At 39.8% G+C, this 23,320-nt stretch overlaps 1 protein-coding gene across 4 annotated transcripts in view; it reads right to left on the bottom strand.

Annotated features, from left to right (window-relative positions):
• Positions 1–21,203, bottom strand: part of LOC117574869 (tyrosine-protein phosphatase 99A) — a 113,599-nt gene extending 92,396 nt beyond the window's left edge. For 2 of the 4 annotated variants that reach the window (XM_052008193.1, XM_052008194.1), the window contains exons 1-2: positions 20,754–21,203; positions 14,033–14,503 (exon numbers count right to left, since the gene is read on the bottom strand). In XM_052008193.1, coding sequence (XP_051864153.1) covers positions 14,033–14,144 — 112 coding nt within the window. In that variant the 5' untranslated portion in view covers positions 14,145–14,503; positions 20,754–21,203. The remainder of the gene's footprint in view (positions 1–14,032; positions 14,504–20,753) is intronic. The other 2 variants (XM_052008191.1, XM_034258887.2) reach the window with 1 other exon arrangement.
• Between the last annotated feature and the right edge of the window lie 2,117 nt (positions 21,204–23,320).

Here is a 23,320-nt window from a genome sequence, read left to right as displayed (position 1 = left end):
GTATGTAAATTTTGGGGCGAAACTGTCAGGTGACAATGTTAAATTGGTATATGGAATTTTGCACGTGGTGGCAAAAACTGAATACATCCTGCTAATTGCTTCATCTGCATAATTTATGCACATTTGATGCAATTCCAATTCAATTTGAGGTGTTGCCTATTGCTTATTGCCAACTGCCGACTGTCGACTGCAATTGGAATTGCAACTAGAACTGCAATTGACATGCTCGCAAAATAGGTTGAAATTATTGTCATTACGGGGAGAGTGACGCTTAATTAAGCAAAACTAATGATTATTTTGCATAAACAGCAATAAAATAATCGAGATGTGAATAACTAAAATTTAAATGGCAAATTAAATTGTTCGCTTGACACACAGAAATGAGGTTGATGAAACCTGAAACCCGAAACCAGAAGCGCGAAAGCAAAGTTATGGGTTAGTGGAGTCGCGTTATTTAATGTCCTCAAATTGAGCGACACGCCCAAAGGAAGCATGCCTTAAAGCTTGGCGGGCAATTTATCAAAATGAAATGCCAAAATGACACAAAAAAGCAAAAGAAAAAGTACAAAAACAACAACAGAAAATGAAACGAACGAAAAGTGAAAAATATTGCAGCTCTGAATTTGTGTCTGTCATCGTTTTGGCTGTTGCCTGCAAGTTGTCAAGTGGGAGACTGAGTGAGGAAGGGAGAGTGCAAAGTCAACTGATTGGCTGCCCCTCTGCAGCTATACAATCTGACTCTCCTCTTCCACCTCCATCATCTCGGGCAACTGCAGACTGACATTGAAGTTGGCACAAGAAGTAAACAAATGTTTCGACTACTTGTGCAAGTTGAAAAAGAGAAAGAGAGAGAGAGAGAGATGTTGCAAGGATTCAAGTGCCGTTGTCCCCAGCGTCACAAATCATTTAAAGCCACTTGACGACATTGTGGCAGGCACTCTGGGTTTTATTAGTTTGCTGGATTTAATTGTGGAACTTAGTTGTGCATTGAACCAAATTCGAGAACTTTAAAATCTCGCAGACTAGCAATTACATTTTTAATCAATCAAATTGCAATGTCATATGCAAATTTGCCAACGTTCGCCCAACGCCCAACGGTTCGTATGCTTAACATTAATTAATATAAAATGCCCAAGCTAAGCCAAAAGATGACTGCAGTACAATTTTCATTATGGCTATAACAATGAAGCCCTGACTGCCTGCCTGCCGTCTTGTAATTGCAAAAATTGTAGACACAGCTTTCGTTGTCGTCGTCATCGTCATCGTCATCGTCCTTGGACTGCGACTGCGGTGGCGGCTGTCGCTGGTTGGCTCATTTTCACCCACTTGCCGTTGGGTTTTTGGCCACGTTTTGTTTGCTAAATGCCACTCGCATTCACTCCGAATGCACCATTTAAATACGAAGAAAAAGAAGCTGAAGCATCGAGCAAGAAAATCGAGAAAGAAAATTTGGTTGGACCGCAACAAACTGTGCAGCAACATGGACAGGACAATGACTTTATAAACGGACTTTAATTTCGTTGCTCGACGCCCAGCACAAAAGTTAACTTCAATTCTTATGTCTCTTGGCGCCAATGCAGCACAATTTCCGCTGCTTTATATAGACCACAATGGAAGATGCTTTGCTTTGGATGCAAAAAGTCAGCAAGTTTAGCAGTTTGCTCGCCTCTCTGTCTGTCTGGCTGGTTGCTCAGTCTGCCTCAGTGTTATTTCCGTGCTGACTTTTGGTATGTCTATTTGGTTTCTGATTTTTCTTCTTTTTTTTTTTTGGCACTGGCTTTGGCACCAGAAATCCGTTGCCATCATTTTTTCCCTGCGTTTGTTCGTGGTTGAGCCACAGCAATTGGCACTGCAATGTAATGCTTTTGTAGCTTTTGAAAACAGGTAAAAGTTCCTCGAACATTTGCGCTCGAAAAGTTTTATCAATAAAACTGAATGCCACGCCCACGCACTTGCAGTTCGAGTTGCTTTTTATGGCTCTTGGTGTGGTGTGCTATGACTGTGTATTGAATTCGCTTTTAAGTGTTGACAACTGCAAAGCAATCAGAAGGATGCTGTTCGAAAAGAATACGCACAAAAAAAAAAAAGTAGAAAGAAGAAAGCTATAGGTCGAAAGACAATGCAAATTAAGAACGCAGCATGATTTTAACAGGATTCAAAGCAAAATAGAGGACAGCAAAAGACGTCATGGAATTCACAATCAGAGAACTATACAGAGAATGGGAGAGAGAGAGTGAAAGAGTAATCAAAGGAATGGCCATGTGCATGCCTGCGTCTGCTCTTGCTTTGATGAGGGCAATTCAACAAATCGTTGTCGTTCTTCCCAGTTCTCTTCACTTTTTTTTTTGTTTTGTTGTTGCTGCCGCACTGGCAAAAGTCAAAAGCAGAAAGACCTATATACAGACAACAGACAGAGAACGCCTTCAACTTCATCTTCATTTTCATTCGCATGGCCATCTTTAACTGAGCACTGGGTGGGGAAAAGAGGTCTGTGATCAATTCAAAGGCATTGACAGCGCGTGCAAAGTATTCGCATTAATTTGGTCAATTTATGCGTTTGAGCAAATGAATTGACACGCAAAATGTTTAACAGTCTTGTCTCTCTCTCTCTCTCTCTCTCTCTGTCTGTCCTTGGAATGTTGTTACATTTGCAACTGCTTAAATGGGGCCAAAGCATCACTGGCATACTAAAATGTTGCCTTACTGAACGCATCACGCATACGCCGCGTGTGATACGACGTGTGCTTGAGAGCTAATGAAATGCACAAGTGTTGCACACTAATTAGTTGCACTTGTGTGCAGCCGCAAACTACGAATGACATTTCACACCAATCGACTACAAAACACTCTACAAAAAAGAGAGAGAAGTGTGTGAGTGTTAATCAATTTGCCAGTCGTTGTTGTTGTTGCTGTTTTTCATGGCATGTCTGTAAACTCCGTATCGTGCACTGAAATCAATTATAAATTGTTAATTGAACGACCTGCTATAGCTACTCGTTGCCTCACAAATTGTCAGGTAACGCAAATTGATTTATGTTTATGCTTTTTGTTGCTGTTGCTGTTCCTGTTGCAGCCACATTGTGCCGCATTGTTTGTTAACTGGTCGACTGGCATGCAAATTGGGACAGCAACGCCCAATGGCCAACTGTGATTTGACCACAGTCTAAAGGCCAGAATGAACTGTGCAATAGCCAAGACGTTTATTTGCTACTAAACTGTAGTTGCTCTCGTTGTTGTTGTTGTTGTTGCTGTTGTTGTAGGTGTGTAAGTCTGGTCATTTTGTCGTTTATTTGCTTGCTTGGCTCGTATATGAGAGTTTTGGGGTTTTGTTAAGTTTATGCAAATGTCCTTTCAGCAATTAGCAATAAATGTTTGCATTGACTAACACTCGACCATGTGTGTGTGTGTGTGTGTGTGTGTGTGTGTGTGTGTGTGTGAATGTGTGTGTTTCGGGCAGCAACTCGTCCATTTGTGGCCTATTTGTGATACAAATCATGCGGTATACATTTACTGCGGGCCAACAGCTGTTTGAACCCCCGCTTCCCACTCCCCGCCTTCGTTTCGTCTTTAACTTGGTTCACTCTCTCAACGCCTGGTCATCGCTGGCCGCCAACTGTGACTCAGGAAGTGGGTGGTGGTCATTGGGCGACGATGACGACGATGCCGACGATGCCGACGACAGGCTGGTGAACCAGCAAATGTTGCGGTCAACGTGCAAATTGTGCGCTAAATTGGCTTGCCTTTTGCATTTGCATAATTTACTGCGGTCGCTTTTGTTGTTGCTCTGTTTTGGTTCTTCAACTTGGCCAACAATTTCCAAGACACTCTCTCGCTCTCTAGAGCACTCTTTGCAGCCTTTTCATCGGCATTGGCATAAATTTATGGAAATTTGAAGCAGTTAACATAAGACTTGAATGCTGACTCGGCACATCCCTTTGAACAAAGCATCCGCCTCTCTAAAGCTCTGGCAGTTATTACCTACTTAGAACAGAGCCAGGCCCATCCAATTGTCTGCAGAGCAGCGAAGCCCCATTTCAGCCGTTTGCTCTTGTGGGATTTGATTTCAGTTCAATCAATTGCAGCCCACACACACACACACACACACGCGAGCATTAATTGGACAATAAACCCGTGTGTGTATGTGTGTGTGGCAATCAATTATTTCACTAATTAAGAACCTCAAATGTGGCCAGCAAGTCGCGGTGTTCTACGCACCAATTGCTTTGCATCTAAATTGAATTTTCATTCCAATCGAGGTTGACCCAGTTCACAATAAGTTTTCAGTTTTCTGCGACGTTCGACGCTCGATAAATTATTGGACAAAGTTTTGGCCAGGATATAAAACTTGCAAATCAGTTGGTTGGCTTCGCATTATCTTACGCTGGGGTGCCAAGAGCTATTAATATTGCGAATAGCTCGGGTCCCATATCAATTGATTGATGGATGATAAGGAGCGTAACACGTTTTCCTTATGTAGCAAGGCAGAAGGCCATTGCGTTGCCAGGCAAAACCTTAACCAAAGAGGCGGCATAATAATGTGAGTTTATCTCTGCTTGGTTACCAATTTCCAGCAATTTGATTTATGTATTTTTTGTTTGTGCTTCACAGTCATGTTGTTACTTTCCTTGTTCTTGTTGTTGTTGTTATTTTTGTTATAGCTGTATCACTCCTCTATCTCTTCATCTTTACTAAGTATATGTGTGTGTGTGTGTGTGCGTGGCATACGCATGACTTGCTGGCCTTCCCCTCGGAAAATGCTATCATCAAAAGTCCTGATTACATTTGCCGCCATTTTCTCCAATTACTGAGCTCACGTTCCCTCTACTCTTTGACTTTAGTTCACGCCTCCCCCCCTAAAATACACTCCTTACACACACATGACTTAAGTGTAGTCGCTGCTTTGTTCTGTGCTGTGTAGCGAGTGGGTCCAACCTAATTAGTTCAATTTGACAGGAAATACGGCGCCTGGCAACGATTTCGACTGCTTATTGATTAGGGAGTGAATATTCTATATGCTCACTCTCTGCGAATAATGGGTTTTTGCATTTTTAAATTAACAACAGCTCAATTTCGTGCAAGTTTATTGGGTATTTTATGCACACACACAGAGAATTGTCTGACAAGCTTTAATTGGACGTTCCACTTCCTGTGTGGGAGTGAAGTTGCCTGGAAACTTAGCTGCCTCCCCCCTAAAGATTTTGCTTTTCCAAGGGATTTCGATTTACGCTCGAGAGATTCAATATTAAAATCGGATATAAATTGTTTCGAAATACACACACACACGCATACATATTCACATGCCAGGCATAACAAGTGGTTGACAACCAACACACACACTCAAACACAGATACTCAAACACACTGACAGAAACTTACATGAATACGAAAATCAGTCGTGCATTTATTTAAATGTATGTAAGCCTGTTTATTCAAATTGTATTGCATTTATTTACACAATTGTTGCTTTTGATTTTACTGTTGCCGTTGTCGAGCACAATTTTGGAAGCACTCGTAAAATATTCATGGCCTACAGAGATAAACATTTGTTGCCAAAGGCTATGATCATATGATAGTATAAGCAGTGACAAAATTTAAAGTCAAATTCAAGAGCTGAAAATCAATATTCATATAAGATACATACTATATACATATATGTGTGTGTGCAGCCTATTAAATTGATCAAATTATTCATTAGAGCTGTCTACATGATGTGCACCACACACACACACACACTGACACACACAGCCCATAAATCAGGCATATTGTACATGAATGTCAAGATACTGTGACCCATTTACAGAGATAGAGAGCCATCGACTACTTATGTATACTATATATGTATATGTGCTCTTGTGTACTTGCCCAACAAATTGATTGATCACGTTCATTGTGTGTATGTGTGTGTGTGTTACTAGTAATTAACAGACGAACACATTGGTCTTTTCACATGATGCTGGTGGTAATTGTATCAGCCAATAAATTGATAAATTGACAAACTACAAGGTAAGCCAGCCTATAAGCCAGTCTCTTGATTGCGAGTGCCATAACTAAAGTCATAAACATTGCTTTAAAGCCTTTAAAACAGGGTCAATCGTTCGATTGACGCTCCACATATTAAGTTATAGATGCGGCTAAATGCCCAGAGAGAGAGACAGAGAGAGGGTGGCTGACAAAAAACCCTTCAAGAGTCGTTTTATGGCCTGAAAAGTGTATGACAAATGCGTGGCTCGTAAAACCTGCGTTGCTGTTGCCGTTGCCGTCGTGTGTTAATCTCGACATGCGGATGCGCGTTTGCCAGCTCTTGTTTTATTGTTGTACTTATTTTTATTGCCACGCACAACGACTCACGAAATGGACACAGATCAAGAGCAAACTGAGAGAGATACATATAGTATATATGTATATAAAGAGAGTGAGAGGGCGTCAGCATTATGCTTGATTAAATTATAAAAATCTTATTATATTCACACGCCGCGTACATTGAGTGAAAGCGATGCATAATCGAATTTTATGAGCGCACAAAAGTATGCTTTAAAAAAGGGAAGAGCAAAAGCAAAAGTGAAAGCGAACGAACAAATGAACGAACGAAGAATGATGAAATGAAAGCAAACCTGGCCACACTGGAAAGTACTCAAGGACTTCGACAGTGGCTTAATTGGCGCCATGTTTGCTGTGCCATTGTCAGAAAGCTGGAAAAGCATGCCTAACCACTGTTGTTGGCCTCACCTAACTGAGACCGACAGCACACCCAAGATGTGCAAGATGGCAAAGACAATAAGAAAAATACACAAACACACACACACACATACACGCACGCACACTGTGAGACGACGACAGAGAGAAATAGAAAGAGAAAGCTGCTGCATGGCATCTTGTGCATTTTGTGCTCGCTTCTGCTTGGGTATTTGGGTCAAAGCTTACATTTCTATTTACATTGCCTTGGACTGCTCCTCGACTGCTCGACTGCCCGTACATAAAATTTAATTTAAAACTTTTGCTCATTCTTGGGTAGCATAAATAAATGCGTATTTCAAAGGATACTTGTACAGGCCAAAGCCAACAATAATGCAGGCTTAGCACATGTGCTGCATGCATTTACTTACATACATACTTCTTCTGCTTTTGTATACACATAAAGTCTTTCGCATTGTTTCTTATTTATTTACAGTTTGCATTAAAACTCACTTAAATTTGAATATATGTCGAGCAGAATGAAAGCCGTCCCATAAATGTCTTATAAACATCTTTAAAATCTCCTTTGCTGTCCCGACTCTGTGGTTTCATTAAACTGAGAGACAAGCAAAAAAGCAGTTTGCAAGACGTGTCAAATGCAATGGACCAAGTTGAGAACTAGAGAAAGTGAGAACTCACGTGCATTTCTCTTTCACTTTGCAGCAGGTTATTTCCTGTTTCAACACCCAGCAAAAAGTTACGAAAAGTAACATAAATGGTTAAACAGTCTAATAAACTCGGTGTCTGTTCTCGCCACACTGATAAGCCTAATAAACTAAACGTAACCCTCGGGTGTGGAGGGGTCAGAAGTTAGTAATTTTTGAGATGCCCGCTCAGTCGAGCGGAAGCGGAAATTGTCTCTGTCTCTGGCAACAAAAACACGACAATTCCAGCGACATTTTTTTGTCCCCTCTTCTTCTTAGTCTTCGTCGTCTTAACTTGCCACTTTCATTGTTATTGTTGTTGTTATTATAGCGAGAGTCTGAGCCAGTCTCTGAGCCAAAGCTGCTGCTACTGCTGGCCAGAAATTGGATTTATCTGCTTCGTTAGTAAATTGGTTGTGATAGGCGCAACATCACGGAACTCCCCGGAAAAACCAACTTGGGCGTATTGCCAACTGCAGGCGGCATTGACATAGTCACCGAAATTGGTAGCACAATGGGCAAAACTAGCGCAAAATCCCATGAAATCGCTTGAGCACAGTTTGTGTTCCCCCTCTTTTTTTTGGCAAAGCAGTGCTTGTCTAATGAAAATCATGCAAACTGCGCTTAATTTAACTAAACAAATTTCCAAACAAGCTGCAGCTGACAAATTAGTCAACAAACAGTGCACGGTGCACTCGCGAGAGTCTCCACTGTGGTGCCACTGTCAACTGCAGCAGCTGAGAGCCGAGAGCTGAGAGCTGTTGCCTGCCACCAACTCGGATGCGGCCTCTCGTCCGGAAGTTGCACAACTTTTAAGCAGCTTGCTTTAATTTCTCCTGCTGTCACATGATCTCTCTCTCTCTCTCTCTCTCTTTCTTTTCAAGGCGCTCCCTCTCTTTCAGTGGCAGCGGCTCCGGGCGGACGGCACAAGTTTAGCAACTGTGGCGGGTCTAAAGCCTGTGAAATGTTTTTATGCGAATTTTATTACATTTAGTTGCTGCCCCCGCTGCGTTTGCCGCTTGGCGCTGCCTCAGACCGAATTACTCTTGATGTTGTTGCTGCTCGGGGTTTTCTTTCCTCCTTTTTTTTTTTGTGTTTTTTGGGTTTTTTGGTAGGCCGTTTAAAGCCATGGCCTGTTGAAATTTTCATTATTGACTTTCAGCGTTGTCGTTGGCGTTGAAATCAGCTTGAGGCATTTCAATTTTCGGACAAAAATGCTTCATGCTGTTGTAGTTGAAGTTTCGTTTTTATGCAGATGCTGCTACTTCTTCGTTTTTATTACAGTTTCCATTTGGTGTTTATAATTTGCGTAGCAAATTGAGCGACAAAAATTGTGTGAGCAAGAGAATATATGAAGAAAGAGAAGGAGAGAGAGCGAACGACTAATTTGGTGTCCCAGTTGGCAGCTGAGCAAGAAGATGATAATGATGATGCGGATGAGAACGTTGGCTATGGCGATGACGACGATGACGATGACGATGATAAAGTGCCCAGAGGCAGCTGATTTATGTGTGGCTCTGATCGGAGCGAAGCAGAAGCAAAACAAAGCAGCAAAACGTTGTGGGTCATCATCGTCATCGTCGCCGTCGTCGTCGTTGTCGCTGCTGTCCGAGCGTTCAACTGCACGGATTAATGAGCCACAGCAGCAACCACATTGGGATTTTTGAGGCCTGTCCATTTGAAATCACGTTGGCTTTTTCCATTCTTTTTTTGTGTTTGTTGTTGTTTTTCGTGCAAACCACGTTTGCATGGCAGGCGCTTTGCATGCCGTGGCGAAATGGACAAAAACTCAGTCAGCCAGGCCGCAGGCAAGCAGCGCAAGCTCGACAGGATGTGCTATCTCTCTGTCTCTCCGTCTGTCTGTCTGACTGTCTGTGTCCCTCTGTGTGAGTCGCCATGGCCGGTGGTAAAAATTAAATTATGACAGCAAATGAACAACCGACGATGAGCAGCAACAGCAGCATCATCAGCAGCAGCAGCCAGTCAGTGAGGTTGGACAGCAGACATTTCTAACAAGGATGAGACTGAGAGCCGGAAACGTTGAGCCGTTGTCCTGGCTGTAACGCTGCCTAATAATGAAATACATGAATTTTGTAGACAATAATCGCAGCGGCTTAGCTGGGATTATAATAGGCCAGCACTCGCCAGGCAGCAAGGATAATGAACCAGGTGAGACCTTTGTGGTGCTCCTGCTTCGCATTCGCCACATAGTTTGCATTTCTGATTACGCTTTAAGCCAATCCAGCGAAAGCTTTAATAAGAATTTCTTACTTACTATAACATTATATTTATTCTCGAACATATTCAGACCGCAATTCAGTCATTAAATTTCAATAATGAAATAAAAATTGAAATTTGTATTAATTAGTTGTCATTTTGCGAGTCATCTAATCATTCCCATTGGGCTACTGTATAAATTATCAATATTTATGGTAATAAGTTTCTAATCAATTGTTGTTTTATATAAATAGAGTGCAGCGAGCAAACACTAGATTCAATTAAACAGCCTAATGGGCCACATGCAATAACAATTTATTTGCTTCAATAAAATCAAAATATATAACAAAAATAACTACAACAATACGAATTTGCATACGTATTTATCTATTGCATAAAGTGCAGTTTACCAAACAAGATTTCCCATGGGAGTAATTGGCATTTTTCACAGCGAAATGTGTGCTCTGAATGTTCTGAATGCCAAGCAAATCGATTGACCAAAAATTCAGGTCAGCTGATGCGTTAAACATGCGAATTATTTTCAATTATATTATCCAGATGTTATACGTATGCATATGTATGCATTTTGAATCTATGCATCAAATACTAAAACAATACTTTTGCTTTCATTCAATGCGCTGTCAAAGGGTTTTCACAATTTAATAACCAACAAATTTTACAATCAAATTTATTTGATATGCCAGCCAGAGTCAGTTACAAGATGAAAAAACAATAACTCACAACATCAAGTCTTTGCTTATATTGTCTCACGAATTATTTCGGACCAACTGATTTTGGCATTTCAATTTATTTCATTTTGCTGCAGCAAAATATTCCAAAAAGTTCACTTGCATCAGCATAGAATAATTAAATAATAAAATATCAATTCCCTGGCTACAAAATTCTAGTTACAAAAGATTTTTGATAAAATTGACATTTGATTGTGATTATGTTGGAAATGTCGTAACTAACAATTTAATTTAGAATCGAAACATTAAATAATATGCCTGTTGAAATTGGTTTTTTAATTGATGACTTATGTACATCGAAAGATTGGAAATTGTATTTGATTATTGCTGGTATATTTATAACTCAATAAATTCTCTTTCAACTTAAGAAATTCTTATTTTAGAAATAACCTTTTTCATTTGCGCCATATTCCGCTGGAAATAGTTTAAGTTCTGACTTATTGACACAACGATTCCTTTCGCAAAAGTCAAAGCTAATTTATGTAATTGTTTTCAGCTTCTTTGACAGCCGCCAGTGGCCATGGCAATGGCAATGTTGAAATGGGGCAATGCGAATGCCAAGTGAAAATTTGCTTGAGGGCGCAATGAATCTAATAAAGAAATTACGCCAGACTGTGTTCTTCCGGCCAAGGACATTGCCTTATCAAAATGAAAGCTTTGCTCTGTTTTGTTGTAGTTGCCCAAGTAGTTGTTGTTCTTTTCACTGTTGTTGTTGTTGTTGCTTTGAGGATGTCGCCAATTGTTTGGCTTTAATGTAATGAGCTGAATATAAAGTGTGTCTTAAGCAGACTACAAAATTGTTTATTGCTCCAAAAACAACAAAGCAAAAGCAAATAAGAGTTTCAGGGCTAAAAAACTTTACTCGACTATGAAATACGCTGCATGAAGACTTTACTCTTTTCATTACATGAAGGGTATAACACAATCGAAGAATATATACGTATTTCTAAGCAGCTTTGACTTGTGTTCTCTTGCCCACGCACTCCGCCTGAAGGGCATTAATCGTTCGACTTACTAATTTACGCGTAATGGAGCTGGCCGAAAAAAAAGCCAATTATGTTGCCAGGGCCATGAAAATGTGATGTGATGTGAGGAGGAAAGTGATTCTTCATGTGCCACACGTGCCATTTGTTGACACTATAAAAATACTACAATCTGATGGCCGAAAAGCGGCTAAGTAAACTTTTGTTCGTTGCCTGAATTGGTGGTTGGCATGATGATAGCGTCGCCTGCGACATTGTTTTAGCTTTTTCTTTTGCTGACTTAACACAAATTGACAGAGATCGAATAGCTTAACAAATATTTGCCATTTTGGAACACAAAGTGGGAGAGAGAGAGGACAAATGGCAAAGGAGGCCAAATATTTTGAAAGATAAACAAAAAAGTGAATGAGAAATGTGATATCATTGAGTTTGAGTTCGATAATGTTTGAAACTTGTCTCGATTCGTTTTTCTTTTGCAAAATTTACATATGCTTCCATTACGCAACACTTAAGTTAAGGCGCTTAAATGTGGGCGTGGCATTAAGTGTCATTTCCGGTATTTCGCTTTATTTCTTTGGCTGTCTTTTGTTGTTTGGCGCAACAACTTCAATTGCACAACATTTGGAAAAGTTTTTCATAAATTTGCTCGCACTTAACCGAAACACAAAACTGCGCAGCAACAAAAAGAGGAAAACGAATCTCAAATGCAAAAGCGTGCTACTTATGGGGCATATTTTATAGTTTGTTGTTGTTCGTTTGTTTCTGTTGTTGTTGTGTTTATTGTTGTAAGTGCTGGGAAAGTTGTGCGCCACAACAACGACAAACGACAAGAACAACTGAACAGCTGAGCTGGTCGCACATCAATAAAACGAAAATTGCAGCGAAATTGTCGCGCTGCTGTCGTTGCAAACGAGCAGCAAAAGGAAGTTGGTGATGGCGGGGGGCGGGGCGGCAGCGGGGGGATAGTGTTTGCCTGTCAATAGGCGTGGCTGGGCGACGGCTGCTGCGTTGCAGGGAAAACAATCGAAATTATAGCAAACAAGCGCGTAAACTTTACGCTTTCACTTCACCATGTGTGAGAATATGCAAGTGTGTGTGTATCTCTCTCTGTATGTGTGTGTGTGTGAGTGAATATTCGCCTGGCTGCAGTTTTATTGCTTTGCTATTGTTGGTGCGGCTGTTGCGGCGACTGTGGTTGCCTGCTGCTGGTTGCCTTCACAGCGGCATTTAAATTGCTCGAACAAAAAGAGCTAGCAAACTGCCAGCCTAATACCAATACATACACACACACACACACACACACCCATTCGACATGGCATTAAGTGTGCCTATGTGTGTCTATTTCTGTGTTTTGGTTTTTGTTTTTTTCGTTAGCATTTACAACATACACACGGTCGTATCAAGAACGGTTTGTATTTTCCTCTTTCACTGATGGCGCGCAAATTCTCTCATTTGCGTGAACATTTTCGCAGCATACTTTTTGGGGCAGGCCGCAACAAAATGTGTGTCAACAAAAGTCGACGGTTGCGCTGCACCGGTTATAGTTGTAGTTGCAGTGTTTTATTTTGCTTTTGTTTGTGGCCATTACCATAAATGAGAGAGAGAGAGAGGTAGCTCGATGGCTGTCCGTGCCTATTCAAAATCTAGCACCCTTTTTTTCAAGTGCGGCCAGCCAGATAAAATTGCAATTAGCTCAGCTCTCCGTTCGTTTGTTGTTGCTGTTGGCCTTTAAACGGTATTTACACAACCCGTTTGACTCGAATTTTTCGTTTGAAACTAGTTATATGAGTGTGTGTGTGTGTGTGTGACATAATTACATGTAAATTATAACCACATGACCAAAACTGTTTGTTCATTTATTAATTTTATGCTTAATTAGGCCACAGCTGACTTGCTACATTCGGTAACCTTTTTCCAAGAAATGTAATTATTTTTAATTATTTTTTACAAAAACTCACACACAACAATTGACTTTGACACAACGTTCGCACGTTCATTGTTGTTAGGTAGCTACACCACCGTGTGTGGATGTGTGTGTGTGTGCGTGTTTTTGAATTAGGGAACCTCATTAACGCAAATGACGTCAAGAAGCATGTAAAAGCAGAGCCTTTTGTAATTCTAATTAATACGAAAATAACGTGTACCCGGCACACCAAAAGCAGCAGCAGCAGCAGCGATCTGCTGCAAAACCAATAAAAGATAAGTAACGTCAACGTCACCGAGAATCGGCAGGGAATGCCCAACTGCCGAATACCCTGCGCTGATAAGATCAACTCGAAATCAAGTCGAAGCTTTCAATACTAATAAAATTGAATTGACCTTTTGCTTGCGATAATCTTGCACATTTAATAAGCTCGACCAATTTATTTAAGTACAGGGTAGAGCAAGAACAACAATGAAACAACTAAAGGCATGTCAATTTTGTGAGCTCTTTTAAAGCTTTTTGGCTTTTGTTTTGCAATTTGTGAAACGTGTCCACATTGCGTCTTCATTGCATTAAAAATTCCATTAGCTGCAAACTGTGCGCATTAATTAGTCCCGCCATTGGATGGAAAATTAGCTAACTGGACCGAAGAAGCAACAGCAGAAGCGACGAGTCAAGCCTCATCAACTGCTTCTGCTGCTGCTGCTGCTGCTGCTCATAGATTCACTTTCACTTAACGATTTCCGGGAAAACAGAAACTTGGAACTTGGCACTTGAAACTTACCGAAAATGCGTCCCGCCTCGATGGATGGCATTGATGTTGTTAGCAGCAACACAAAGCCGTAAATAATGAGTCCAAGATGATTTCTCGATTTGGCCGATATGCGCAGCGTCATTTTGTGAATGTTATTGTTGTAATTTGGTTGTTCTTTGTGTTGTTTCTGTTTTTTTTTTTGTGTTTTTAAAGCAATTGTTTTGCGGTGGTTTACGTTACTTTTTTTTGGTATAGTTTGGTTTGTTTGATTTGGTTTTTGGTTTTGTTTACGTTTTGGTTTTAGTTTCAGTTTTAGTTTCCAGCTTTAGTTTTGTTCTATCATTCGCCCATTGGCCTTCAAATTGAATTATATTTTGTGTTTATTTTCAAGCCAATTTGTTACTGAGTTAATTTCTTTCTTGTTTTTCCAATCTTTTTTGTATTCAATATTGTTGATTTGTTAGCATTTATACTTTGCCCTAGGTGATCATTTTGTTAGAGCTGCAAAAGTAGAAAAAAAAGGATGGAAATTTAATTCAAATATGTTGTATTAGATTATGAACAGTGTAAATTTAATTATAAGCATAAATGCAGTCAATAAATAATATGCGCTGTGACACAAAAAGTGCGACTGCTGGCATTTTAGAGTTGCGGCTGCAAAATTAACCAAAGATGTCAAGAGCCAGAGCAGCAGGGAACATAAACATTACACACACATATATGTATATGCCACACATATATGTATTATATATGTAGTCCACAATGCATTTGTGTGCGTATAAAAGTTATATGTGCAAAATGAATTTGGCTTTTTTATAACAAGAACGGCGCACTCGGAAGTCTGACAACATAAAATGAAGTGAAATCTCTGCTGGTGGTGCCCAGTGAACTAATGGTGGCTGCAGCTGGGGCAAAGGATTGGGCGAGGCGAGGCGAGGAGGCGAAAGGGGAAAAACTGTCGGTTGCAACAGTATAAAAGTGCCGTAGATCCGCCAACATAAAAGTGAAATTCGCCTGGCGCAACTGCAGCAGCAACAACTACAGCAACAACAGCGGTAGTAACAACTACAACAAGAGTGGCAACGGCAACATGAACCACAGCTGGGGGTGCACATTTAATGCGGCAACAGTTACAACATGTGGCAACAAATGGCTGTTATTGTTGTTGTTGCTGCTGTTGCTGTTTAAGCAACTTGGCGTGTTGCCTTTTGACTATAAAAACTGCCAACTGAGCGATGTAAGCACCTTAAAGCTGCCACTTTGATGCCATACACAACAAAGCACAAGCAGCTAGCAACTTTAACATTAACTACAACTTCAACCACAACAGCAACAGCAACAACAACAACAACATCGAAATCAACAACACAAACAAACAACGCAACACAACACAGCGAAACCTGCCACACATGACGTAAATGCTGCGGTTGCTTTTAAAAACTTTGTTTTAATGTGAAATGAAAACTGAAATGAAAGTTTCGCCTTTCTCTCGTACCTTTTAATCCCTGACACCCCGATGGATGCCAAATGGTTAAATGGAACAGGAGGGGGCAAAAGAGGTGCCATTGATACGGCTCAACCTCAAACAACGATGCGGAGTGGAGCGAAGCGAAGAGAGTGCCCAATAATTCAACACTATTGATCCATGTGCCATCATTCACTGTCTCTTTCGCAATACAAGTTTAAAGCTCTACGCATTTAACTATTCATTGAATGTGGTACACTGCATTTGAAGCTGTGGACTAACTATGTTTCTAGTTTATTATTAACTGCCAACATAGAACTGGAAAACTGAAAAACTGAAATTTGAAGTTTGACAACTTGAAATTTCCAGAGTAAATGGGATGCTTAACAAAAGTCCGAGTTGCAATCACGTTTATAGAGGGAGAAACTTCTAAAATGTAAAACCTTTTTAATCTATTTCAGAGAGCAGTATGTATAATTACACATAGAAATGAAATGATTCAACAACCTGGTTTCGGGTTCAGCTCTTTAATTTAAGTCAGTAACATGGCAACATAAATTGTTGGCTTTTGCTTTGAATTTTTTCGTAACTTGTTTCCATCACGTAGCTGGTAATTAAAGTTATTTTAACATATTACACGTCCTGCCTGCGAGTGTGTTGAAAAACTTGCAACAATTTCTAAATTTCAACGTGAACAAGCAACATGCACACACACACAGAAATATTATTTACATATCTGACCATATTGTCAGCACACAAACAGTTTTACAGCATCATTCTTTATTTTATTTTTTCCATACATTTTTTTAAGTATTCGTGTCTAGAGACAGAGCTGGCACAAGTATGCAAAAACACAGATATATATACAGCACACTCATGTATAAACATAACATACAATAAAAATAAAAAATACAAAATTGAAGTTCAACTGTTTTCTGCCAACGAACCAAGTATTCTTTTTCAGGTAGAAACAAAAAACGAAAGCTTTGCGCACAAAAAGCTGAACACGTTACAATCGTAATATACAGGTAACTGGCAAGGATATCAAAATGATTTTTCAACATTTCCCTTCACACTATATTTTTTGTTAATGAAATTTGCAAGTTTTGGTGTAATATTCGTAAAAATGTTTTTAACGAATATGCGTTGAAGGTGTGATTCTTAATTTCACTTTAATTGAATTATCCTATTTAAACGTTTATCAAGTTTTCAACATAATTTGAACCATGCTATTTGGGTTTAGGCATCGCTTGGAATTATAATAACTATTAAGTTGGGTAAACTAATTTTTAAAGACAAACGATATTATTTCAATTCTTAAATTATTCCTGAATCTTGATATTTTGAAGTCTTGAAATTATTGTATTAAATTAGCTAAACAAATCTTGAAGTCAAATGTTATTAGTTGAGTTCTTAAATAATTCTTGAATATTTATATTTTCAGGACTTGGAATTACTGTAATAAATTAATCTTAATCCTAATCTTCTATGAATAACGTTATTGTTTCAGATCTTAAATAATTTCTGAATCTTGATATTTTAAAGGCTTGAAATTATTGCATTAAATACGCTAACCAAATCTCCTAAACGTTATTGTTTCTGTTGATATTATTGTTAAGTAATTCCTAGACCTAGATGAAAGTGTGGGAATTTTAAAACCCTAATAAATCTTCTATGAAAAATGTTGTTGTTTCAGTTCTTAAATAATTCCTGAATCTTGATATTTTCAAGTCTTGGAATTATTGTATTAAGTTAGATAACCAAATGTCCTAAACGTTATTGTTTCAGTTGATATTATTGTTAAATAATTCGTGCATCTTGATGAAAGTGTGGGAATTGTAATGACCCTATCGTTGGTCTCACAAAATGCTGCCACAACAGTGAATGGGCGCAGGTGTTTACGACCCGACATTTAACGACAGAATTCTCCACCTAATCCTAATAATTAGAGACGCTGCTGACTGCCCCATGAAGCCCTAATAATGGCAACAGTTACAGTTAGAACCCGCTATTGCTGCTGCTGTGGCAGCCAAGGAAACGTCTTTTGCTAAGCACCTTAACGATTGAGTGGGGCGAGAACTCATCAACTGGACGCCAACTGTCCGCCACTCAACAAGTTCACCCCACGTTGAATGTCTAACCAATCTACAAGTCTACCTGCCTGCCCCTAGGCTAATGACCACTTGAAGTTGTAGTACAGAGCAATTAAAGTGACTGCCAGTAGTCAGAAGCAGCAGTTCAGTTCAGCGGGTTTTACAATTTTTTTTCCACATAATTCCAACCGCGCGCTGACTTGTGTAGTTTCGCCTCGCACTTGTCATTTCCTATGCTTCCACCGATCCCCTTCATTACTCCCTTCTCCATTTGGGTGGGAGGTGTTTTATGGACGAATGCGTTCAGAAGTAGAACCAGGCGGAGGTAGTAATTGGTAAGCAGTAGTCCAGTGCTTGGTGCTGTTATGACAAAGCCAATCGACTTCAAGAGCTACCAGCCACATAATGAAGAACGAAACGCTATTTCAAGTTGCAAACATGAAACTTAAATTGCTGTAGCAGCCGTGGCAGCAACAAGCAACAGCAATGGGCAGGTTGCTAATGAATAGCACTGAGTACTGAGCGCTGAGCACAGCAATGTGCTGCAGAAGGTGCTGTGCTAGAGGAGGAAGCCAACAGCAATAATATACATATAGAAAGCAAAAAGAAATTGCACAAAAAAATATGCACAGCACAAACGACATGCCAACAGCAACAGCAGCGACAGCAACAGCAGCAACTGTTGCTGTTGTAATTTACTGCTTATTTACGTTTGAAATAAAAAATGAATTAAGCCAGCGAAAAGAAAAGTTGCAAGAAAAAATGCATAAATAAATAATGAAAGGAGTAGAAAAATGGCTGCAAATAAGCTGCAGATAAAAATTAAATGTTTTGACATGAAAGAAATGCATTCACATAAATAGAAGCTTTAGTGTCAACAGCAAAATTTCTACGCTTGCTAATTGCACTGGAATATTTTGCAATAAAAATAAATAATTTTCAATCATGTTATTAATTGAAATTCGTTGGAGCGTAAAATGATTTTGTAGAAAAACTAATCACAAACTCAACCACTAATCAAGTAATTTAAATTAATAAATTCTATGTTGTTGATTGCAAAAATAAATACATTTTTAATCAACTCCAATTATTAAATACATTTTCATTTAATTTTAAAATATTCTAAAAAATATTAACATAAAAACTGTACTAATTATTTACGCATAAAATGCAAAGGCTGCAAAGCAATCTTGACATAGAAACAATTGCTCTGAATGTGGATTATGATGCCACGCGCGCTGCAACAAGATGTCGCACACAATAGGCATCCTACATTGCAACAAGAATAGCGCACACTGCAGCGGCATGCAACTCAAGTGCAACTGCAACGCCTTCAGTTTTGTATACACGACACAAAAGTAGTCACAAGTGTTGCGTCACGAATAAAATAACAAAAAAAAAACGCCATTGCAATTTCGAGTGCAACGTCAATTGCTGTTTTTTGTGGCAACAACAAACAAACAAAGCGTGCAACACAACAATTCCTCGCGTTGTCTGCGCCACTTGAGAGATTGTTGTTGTTGCTGTTGTTGTATGAGACTTGTGGAGATTTGTGGCATGCCACTCACATACTTTAATGGCTACCTAAGCGTGCCATAAACTGCGCTTAGCCAGCTGCCTAAAAAGGCAACCAGCTAATTTGGTTGCACAACTGTCGACTAGTCTTTCTCCTTCCCTTTCTTCCCCCTCCCTCGCCCATTTTAGCAATCCTGTCAAGCTCTTACAAGGCATCTCCATCGCATATGCTGCTGGAGTTGGCAAGTCCAGAAAACTTGGAAACGCGTCGTGAGGCGGCTTACAATGAATTTATTATTTGCTGATGTTTGCTATTTGGGGCACGTGCCACAAATTTTAAAATACTCATAGTTGGATCAGGCACAGCACCGGACGTGGCACACTTGAGCAAAATATGGCACACACACACACACATATACGAAAAAAAAACAACGAGAATGAGTGAGAGAAACATTGAGTTACATACAAAGTATGTGAGCGTCTTGAGCGTTGCCTTCAACTTAGTTTCTTCGACCATTTTTATGCTTCGTTGCGTTTGTTGACAAACATTTTTGAGTAGGGCAAACATCAAATGAGGCAATCGAGCAATGGGCCAATGGCCAATGGCCGACACAGCCAGCAAAAAAACAACAAAAATCAGCGCAAATTTAGTGGCAAAGTAAATAAATTTCTTTTAGTTTGCTTTCACTTGATGTCGTTGTTGTGCCATTTAGGGCCACGAAATGTCTTAAGTCGCTGGCTGCTTTTATTGCTCGACTGGCCAAAACGGGGCACAAAATGGCCAAAATGCCAGCACAAAATATGTACAGCAATTGAATGAGCAACGTCTCCCGTCTCCCATCTCTTGACTCTCAATCACAAGCAAAAGAAATGCGAGTGAAATTAAGAAAAATGGACGCAAAGGGTTCGCTTCGATTCGAGCCACTCTGGTTTTGTTCTGGCGCGCTCTTAGTGTTTGTTAAATGGCACATGCACAGTTGATCGAGGTCCTTTTTGTGTGTCAGTGTGTGAGTGTTTGTGTGTGTTTGTGCGTGTGTTAATGCCTAGCTATTAGCCAATGGTGGGCGTTGAACGTTGAATCTTGGGTACGCAATTTCGAAACTTTTCAAAGTCGTTTACGAAATGCCAAAACAATTCTTTGGTTAAGTAAAAGCGCCAACAGCCACTAATTAAACTAATTAATTGGGAGCGCGGGCAAATGGGAGGGAACATTTGAAAGGTTATTTCAAACAAATTGATTATGAAAATCACCCAAAGTGGGTCAATCGAGCGGAATGGCTAGAAAACTTTATGCGGCCAAATTATGCGAAATATGTTGGCGGAAAAAAACGCATTCGCTTGGCCTTTTTTTTTGCCGCTTGGCCGCTTGGCCTGGTTACGAGCTTTGAATGCTCGAATTTTAGCCAGACGCTAAGCGCTAAATTATTGAGCCTTTAAGGCCAGAGCGAAGGCAAAGCACACAGACAACTTTGGCTGTTGCTGCAACGCGAATGAGTGGAAAGGATGAAATTTGCATTCATGCCGCGTGGCATTTAAGTGTGGAATACTTTGTGGCGCCTGATTTACATACTCGCTGCCGCCGCCGACTCTTTGAATGCCACATGAGATGAGTTATGAGTGCTGATTGTGGGTCACAGAAGTCTGTTTCAGTCGGCTACCAACCAAAAATGAGGCGCACCTTTTGCTGTGGTTCCCTTCTTGATTGCCACACGGGCTGATTGCGGCTGACAGCCGGTTGAGGCAAAGCACTAACGCGTTCAGATTTAATTTCATTTTTCTGCTTTATGTATGCTTTACTTTTTCTTTGTTTGGGCAAAAATCACAAATATTTTTTATATATATATATATTTATTTTTTGCTTGTTTCGCGGTATTCATTCATTCATACACTCTTGAGACACTCTCGGCACGAGGCCTTCAAATATTTGCTTGGCTTGGTCGCCTTTAACTTCGGCTTTTCAACGTTGCCAACAACGTTGCAGCACAATACACGATAACTTGGCGCTTGCTGCTTTGGCGGCTGTGGCAACATTCAACTTGCGGCTGAAGCGTTTCAGCGTCCTGGACGCGCACACACGCGACGCGAACGCACGAGGTCCGTCAGCGGTTGCGGACACATCCTTACGAGCGCACAACAAACACGAAACTGAAGCACATTCGGTTTTTGCGCTAATAAATTCTCAGCTCATCAGCGTTCAGCGTCGAAGCACAGCTCGAACTTCGGCCCACACGACCCACAGCGACCCGAACGTATCTGCGTATCCACCACGATGTTGCCGACGCTGTCGCTTGCTTTACCGTTGTTGCTTTACAGTTGTTTTTGCTACTGCTGCTGCACTTCGTTTCGTTTGCCTGCCTTGATTTCTGTGCGCGTGTTTCGCTTCCTACTTGGTCCGGTCCTTGCTAGCACACAGCTCTCTGAGTGCTGAAGTAAGCAAGAGAGCGTCGTCTGTCGACTCCGAAATACACCACGATTTCCGAAATACACTCGCACACAGTTCTGATAAGCCAGACAACTGATAAGACTCTCTTAGCACACGATACGCTCGCGACCTACACAAACAATTTCTGCTGTGGCACAATTGTTCATAGCAGAAGCAATATTTAGCTAGTGGGCAGACAACTGTATATCTAATTTGTAGGTGTACTAACTAAATCGAAATCTAAACCAAAATGTTTCTCGATACTGATTGAAAAATATTATGTGTTTTTCAAAAATAATGACACATATTATAAAAAAATATATATTTAGTATATTCAATTTTTAGAAGAAAAATGCATAAAACTATTTAACAATACAATTTTAAAATTTAAAAATTCGTTATGTTTCTTTTAACTGAACACCTGTTGGCCTAAGTCAATGATTCCTTTACGACATATGTAAGTCCTTCACATAATGTTAAAACTAACATAACAGAAACCATTAAAAGAAAACTGTTTCTTACAGTAGTCATATTAAGGGAATAAATTTAAATCGAATTTACTACCCCAAGGTGTTAGACGATGAATTTAAGCAGCTTTCCTTCGAATACACAGCCAACCTAGGCGAACAGAGCTCTTTACATTAACATAGCTCTATAAATTAGCTAATGTGGCTGGTACAGACATTTCGAAATTCGAATATTCTAAAACGACCCCTTCGTTACGCTAACAGTCAACGTTCGGTAGAGGAACACAATATTCTACAGAGCTGTTATCTTTAACAGACAGCTGTTATCGTGCTATTGCTGTACAGAGATTTCGAATATGAAAAAATCACCCCTTCGCTTATCCTCTAACATTAAATGTTAAGCAAGATAGGCATGAGGGTTAACATTTCATGTTGGAGTACGAAGACAGGCACCCCTTAATTAGCGCGAATGTTGCTGGATATGGGATTTAACATAACAGGTATAGCTGGAGAACTGAGAAGCAGAGACTGTTCTTAACATCAGTTCGAAAATCGAATTTGTTTTTGCTGCTATGAAAAAAGGGATGTTAAGATTGGATTGCTTGAGACTGTTAATTCTCCTTGCAATCACAGCAATAACATTAACATAACATGTTGAACATTATGCCCTACTTTGAATGCAAACATTTTACTCGAATTCTTAATACAGTAACAGCATAACCACGGTATCATTTTACAACTGCTAAGCAAAGTGAAGCACATTTTGAAGATTATTGTGAAATAATGCAATATTAAAAGAATTTTATATAAATTGTGAAGCTAATAAAAGTTATTAAAACAAAACTCTTAATAAATTAGGATTATTGATACAATATTTAAAAATTCGGGAATGTGAAATTCTTACCATTACTATACGCTACGCTAAGAGCTATTGAGCAATATTATGACGCTCATTCATTTAATTTGATTTCAGATTATGATTATATTGTAATGTCTGCCAGCAGTCAACTGCTTCTATATGTTTAACATTCTGTAAATCAACAACACCCTATGTTAGCTCAGCAGTCTGTTATTCTGCTTTCCTTACTTAACAGTTTTGTGTTGCTGCAACAGAGCGAATTGCGCTAACAAGGAAAGCAGATTCAATCGGTTATTTGTTGACATTACGTATACGCAACGCTCTGTAATAGCAACAGAGTTGAGCAGTAGGGCTATTACAGAGCAACTGTTTGGCATTCCTTAACGAGCACCTGCTTCCTGCCACAGACATAAGTAAACGTTAGCGACGCCCCTAGACCAACCTCTCCGACAATTTAATTGCAATGAGCTGTAACGTAAATACAAAATGCGTTTACA

This window comes from Drosophila albomicans, chromosome 2R (genome assembly GCF_009650485.2).
Source record: "Drosophila albomicans strain 15112-1751.03 chromosome 2R, ASM965048v2, whole genome shotgun sequence".
Classification (NCBI taxonomy): Eukaryota; Metazoa; Arthropoda; class Insecta; order Diptera; family Drosophilidae; genus Drosophila; species Drosophila albomicans.
The sequence above is the reverse complement of the archived record's forward strand: the minus strand, read 5'-3'. Positions and strand labels throughout refer to the sequence as shown.